Raw genomic sequence first — 6,000 nt, 5'->3', positions numbered from 1 at the left:
CTTTGTTGTGCCCTTGGTGATATCAGATGTAAGCATTAGGGAAAACCAAGTGAAGAGTGGATGGTAATTCCCCGTACTATCTTTGCAACTTTGTAATTTGATATTATTCCAAAATAGAGAATTTATTCACAAGCTGAGAATTGCTTTTAAAATATATATAATCAAAAAAAGGTTAATTTTAGAGAACAATAAAAGATCAATAAGAAATAATCATATCACCCAACAATAAAATGGGTGAAAGTCATGAACAAACATCATTCAGAAGAGAAGGAAGTGGCAAATAAGAATGGTACGGCCACTCAGCAAACAATGTAGAGATTCAGCAAGTTTTTTGTTAGGTTCATGCTCTAAGGTCACTCTTGCTCTTGCACCGAAATGCCAAGGGGCATCTGGGGGAATGTTCACAGCAGCACTGTTTGGAATAGACAAAAACTAGTAACAACTGAATTGCGTCCATCACAGGAAAATGGATAAGTAAATCAAGATGAGATCACCCAATGGAATATTATGCAGTGGTGAAAACAGTGTTTATCCACCACATGCAAAAGGAAAGATGAATCTTAGAAAAATATTGAATCAAAAAAGTCTCAGAAAAGCCAACATAGAGTACTATATTCTATGAAGATCAAAACATTCAAAATTAGACTTCCTGTTATAAAACTAAATAAAAAACAAGGAGCTGATACCAAGAAAATTTAGGAGCCTGGTTTCCCCAGGGTTATGGATAGAGCAAGGGGTTAGAGTCAGGGAGGGACCCTCTTGTTCTTGGGCCTTGGTGACACTGGTGACCATCTTGGTGACCTTGATGACATTCTTGTTCTTAGGCCCAGTGGTGGGTTCATGGTGTTTGTTTTATTATGATGCCTCAATCTTATATGTGTTATTCTGTATCTCTTAAATGTTACAGAATCTTTAAGAATTAGGAGATAAGTTTTTTTTTTTTTTAAATGAGGGGCAGAACAGGTGTGTTTCCAAAATCTAGAGGAACTTTTTTTTTTTTTAACTCTAATCTTTTGAGAGGAAAATTGAATCCTTTAAGGTTTTCAAGAGACAATGGAAGCATCCACATGCTTTCTCAGCTGGAATTTATGCCAAAAATGGGGCAAGGCCTGCTGATCTTAGTTTGTCTAGATCTGAACCACTGGTCCAGATTGGTTTGTGGGTGGATTACACATGCAATGTTGCCCAGCCCCCCAGCAGACCTCCACCTCCAATGTTTGGTCCGTGCCGCCCCACTGGGGCTCTGGGCCTTCCCCACAAATGGGCCATCCCTTCACCTACCTGCCTCTGAGGGCTTTCCCTTGGCCCTGGACTAAAGCTCAATCCAGCTTCGGGAAAGGGCCCCCTTCTGTGGTCAAGCCCTCCACAGCCCCAGGACAGGGTAGTCACACTCCCTCAGTTCTCCCTGAGACTCTGCCTGAAATCCCTTTGTCCCTGGAACGTGCGCAAGCCCTCTCCTCCCTGGACTTTTCCACACTGTCAGCGACTGTCTCCTGCCATTTGTTTTATGCCACTGAGTCCTACTGACTTACATGGTCTCCTCAAAGAAGGGTTCTGTGAACACTGGACCCTGATAACCCATGGCGGCATGCGCCCGTGGGCTCCTCGTTGCCCTGCCTGTCCCAGGGGGAAAATACCAGTCTTGTTCACGGTGGGGACCCCAGCAGTGGCTGATCAGTGTGTGCTGGATTAATTGCATTTATCATTAGCATTCCATCCAGAATACAGAGGAGAAAGCAATCACGGTGTGCGGAGGGCGGGGGTGGAGGGCTTTCGGGAGGAAATGGTGTGGGATGTAGGAACCTGTCCGTGACTTGCATCAGCTCCCAGTTACCAAGCATTGGCCATGCTGCAGGCTGTCCTCCGTGGGTGGGCTGTATCCCCCTGCGGTGACAGTGGTGCTGGGGATCAATGAGCTTTCTCTCCAGCCCCACTTCACTAGCTCCCTCTCTGGGATGCTGGAAGGTGGGAGCTGTCCTCTGCCACACATGCTCCATCTTTTCCTGGTTCTAGCGCAAAGTCTCCACATCCCATGGGGTCTTCCAGTCAGGAAGAAGCTCTGTGTCGATCTGGAAGGCCCCTTGGCCACTGTGGGTTCCAGCAATGCTCTGTCATACCCAACCCAGAGAGAGACTTTCCCTTCTCAGCCCACTCAGGCCTGGTGTGTCCACAACAGCAAGCTCCAGGGAGTAGAACCCATCTGGTTCAGAAATTTGTGTGCTCAGGAAGGAAAGGACATACGTGCTCAGAAAGCACATGAACTTGGGAGCTCAGCATCTGTGAAAACCAGAGAAAGATCAGTTGTGGCAGGTACTTCAGGTGTGGTCTGCGTGAAATCCAGCAAGTCGTACATCTCTGGTCTGGGCACTTTTGTTTATCAATGTTATGTTTACTGTTTACATTTTTTTAAGGTTAGAAAAACATTATCCTCGATTGTTAATCCCCTCTCCAACTCGAAATATGTTTAAGAGGTTGGATCACGGGTAGGGGTACGGTCTGGCTGAAAGTCCTAAGTTCACTGACACCGACAGCTGATGGGCTCCCCGGGTTGAGCCGGCGGCTGGCACTTTCCTCGCTCACTGCCCTGAGACGAACCCCCACTCGGGGAGGGGCATGCTCTCTGGTCAATGGCAAAAGCAAAGAGGTTTGGCATATTTCTGTCGGGCCATGGAGCTGAGAAACAAAATGCAAACAGGGACCCAGAAGCCCTTTCCCACATGTCCTCCTCCATGATCTGCTCTTAAAGTTTTGGAAAACATCCACTGTCAGGCAAAATGAGTGGAGGTCCCTGCACATGGACCGCCTGTCTGTTCATGTACCCAGGTACCACCAAGATGCACGTTGTCTCAGAACTCCCTCTAGTCTTTGGGACATTTTCCTGCACACCACTGAGCTGAATCACCATGCTTAGGATGCTTTGAAATCAGAGGACAGAGTGTCAAGCTGCGTGGTTCCTCGGAGAGCACCTCTCTCCAAGTTCTCAATCATTTGAGCAACCATCCTGAACCTCGCTATTCATCTCTTGGTAGGGAGGATCCTGGGTGCCAGCCTGGGGTCAGAGGGGAGGGCTCTCAGCTGGGGAGGCTCGTGGAAATCTTAGAATGGAGAGGGCTGTCCTGGGCACAAAGATGGACCGGGAAGAGGCTTGAAGCTGAGCGGGACACACAGGGCAGCGAGGCCTGAGTCTGTGGTACCAGCCCTGCATTCAGCCCATCAGAGAAAGATGCGCGGGGCTGGTGGGAGCAGGTGCAGGAAGGGCAGGAAGGCCGAGGCTGCAGGTGGGGACCCAAACCACGAGCCGCTCCCAGGGGGCTCGTCCCCCACGGAGGCTGAGCCCTGATCTCTACCGTCCCTGGGTCAGGGAACTTAGAGGCCTGAGAAACAGCAAAGTCCTGGTGCCTGGCCTCAAATTACCCCGAGAACTTTCACCCAGGTGAGAAGGTGTAGTATGATAAAAACAAACAAACAAACAAGCAAACAAGCAAACAAACATAAAAAGAGAACAAAGCTCAGGGGAAACTAATGTGGGCCTTCCCTGGGGGTATGTTGGGGGGGGTTCTGAGGGGCCCAAGATCTAGGGCAGGGGCGTTGGGGGAGGTGTAAGAGGAGCACAGGGGGTAGAGTGAGCGGCCCCACAGGGCTGGTGTGGGGGGGATCAGATATGAAAGGGAAGAGAGAAGGATGGGAATGAAGGAACCAGGGCCTGCCTTGTTCCCCTGCGGGGGAAGTACGGGGTCAGACCTTTGAAATTCAGCCACGGACCCCTTGCATACTTGGCCAAAAAGCAGCAGAAAAGAGCTGTGGGAAGGAGATCCAGGAAAGGACGAAGGCGTGGTTCAAAGCAGTGTCGTTTTCAGGCTGGGGAAGCAAAAACCAAACAGCAGAGTACAGGGACCAAAGTGAAGGAAACGAGGGATGGACACGAAACAGAGACAGGACAGGCTGGGGGCCGCAGGCAAGAAACTGTGGCTGAGGATTCTCTCATGATCTTGGGGTTTTGTTTGCCCATTTGTCTTCTTCTTGGGGTTTTACTTACACTGAGCTTTGTCAGTCCCTCCTGGCTCCCCACTGCCCACCATGTGTCCAAAAACCACCCTGGACAAGGTTTTGACCAAGGCAGGCCCTGACGCTGTGACCGCATGGAGTTTACACACACATGGGCTAAGGAGAGGGTCAGCCGGCTTCTGGCGGAATAGCCATGAAACTTGAGGGGGACAGACTTGTGCCTGCTCCTCGCCCCCGAGGGCCCCAGGCCCCGTGTCATCTGACCCACAGGAGGGGAGGTCCAGCAGATCGCACTTTTGGAGAATGGACATTTTTGTCAATGATACATGATGTTTCTAGGAAGCCCTTTTCCACGGGTAATTTTTTTTTTAAGATTTTATTTATTTATTTGACAGAGGGAGATCACAAGTAGGCAGAGAGGCAGGCAGAGAGAGAGAGAGAGAGAGAGAGAGAGAGAGGAGGAACAGGCTCCCTGCTGAGTAGAGAGCCCAATGCGGGACTCGATCCCAGGACACTGAGATCATGACCCGAGCTGAAGGCAGCGGCTTAACCCACTGAGCCACCCAGGTTCCCCCCACATGTACTTCTTGACAGCAGGAAATCCCATCTATGAGAAGAGGTGAAAAGAATCATGCCTGGAGCACAGTTCTCACTGTCAAGCGGCTGGGACGGATCGGACCTTCCTTCCAGCGGCTGGAGCCGTCGGGGAATGGGCTGAGGCAACTCAGGGTCTGGCCCGCCAGGCTGCAGGTTCAGTCTTCTCCTTGCTGCCCGGCCACGTCAGATGTTGGATGGTGACAAGGGAATTGGCTCATTCTTGGTCCTCACAGGCGACCCAAACAGGTAAACATCTCTAGGTGCACAATTCTGCAACCAGCTGTGCCGTCGATCACCCCATCCAACCCTGTAATTGGGAGCAGGGACTCAGTACAAGTGATGGGAGTGCCAAGAAACCCAGTAGGAACAGTGGAGGTGACCAGAAGTAGGAGCAGCTGGAGGTAAGACCCTTCCCAGGAGAGGGCTGGGGTGGGGAGGTGGTGGGACCAGAGCCCGGGCTGCACCCCCGGAAAGCTGGTTGTCAAGCTCTTGCTAGAGTCACCTCTGGTCTAGTCTGTGCCAGGAGCCCCACGGCCCACCCAAGGCCCGCCAGGGGCTGAACCCAGGCAGGGATGTTAGACTCACACAGAGAGTCTGTGCTATGTTTGCGCTGACTCCTGGCCTTGCCGGGCATGCTTCTCAGGTCCCCAGGTCCTGTGACGCGGACCGACTAAGGGATGTGTTTACAGCCAGTCACCTCTCCACGAATGTTCTCTCAACAGGGAGATGTTTTCAGCTGGGAAAAAACGTCCCTGTTGTCGGGCAGTCTATTTCGCTGGAAACAAAATTCCACATCTAACCCCAGGCCTGGAGACTTCCCTGAACTCAAGGGGCAGTGGTGCCACCTCTTACTGGGGCTTGGTCTGGGTCTGTTGTCTGACGACGCTGTGCCTTGGCACTGAGGACTCTCCCAGTCCCAACCAGCCTGTCTGGGCAGGAGGAGGCTTCTCCCTGGGTACAAAGGGTCATGGAACCTCAGAGTTGAGAAGTCCCTTCTGAAGCATCTGGACGCAACCTTCTTGTGAGGTCGGGCCCACAAGTCTGGCAAGCCCTGGGTTCAAATCCTGCCTGTGACTCAATGGGGAGCATGGAAAGGGGCGGGTTCTTAAAGCCTTGGTTTCCTTCGGAGTCAAACAGAGACAGCCTTTCGCCCTTCCTCATGGGCTTGTTAGGGGGATTGACTGTCATGATTCATGCTCTCAAAAGATACTCAGTAATCCTCAGCTTGACCTGCTCAGAGTAGCCCCCTGGGAGCACGTTGCCATGATGGGCTCTGGGCCTCTGCCCTACTGTGTCCCTTCAGCCTGCCAATCCAGACTCCCCTGACCCAGTTGTCCTTCCAGAAAGCCTTCCTGCCTGCCAGTATGGGATCCTACTACACTGGTGCTCACCCATCAG

The 6,000-nt window shown here is 51.5% G+C and overlaps 1 protein-coding gene across 1 annotated transcript in view; it reads right to left on the bottom strand.

Annotated features, from left to right (window-relative positions):
- Nucleotides 1-4,829: 4,829 nt before the first annotated feature.
- Nucleotides 4,830-6,000, bottom strand: part of LOC122907423 (ral guanine nucleotide dissociation stimulator-like) — a 46,715-nt gene continuing 45,544 nt past the window's right edge. The window contains exon 15 of the mRNA XM_044250292.1: nucleotides 4,830-4,909. Coding sequence (XP_044106227.1) covers nucleotides 4,830-4,909 — 80 coding nt within the window. The remainder of the gene's footprint in view (nucleotides 4,910-6,000) is intronic.

This window comes from Neovison vison, chromosome 5 (genome assembly GCF_020171115.1).
Source record: "Neovison vison isolate M4711 chromosome 5, ASM_NN_V1, whole genome shotgun sequence".
Classification (NCBI taxonomy): Eukaryota; Metazoa; Chordata; class Mammalia; order Carnivora; family Mustelidae; genus Neogale; species Neogale vison.
The sequence above is the reverse complement of the archived record's forward strand: the minus strand, read 5'-3'. Positions and strand labels throughout refer to the sequence as shown.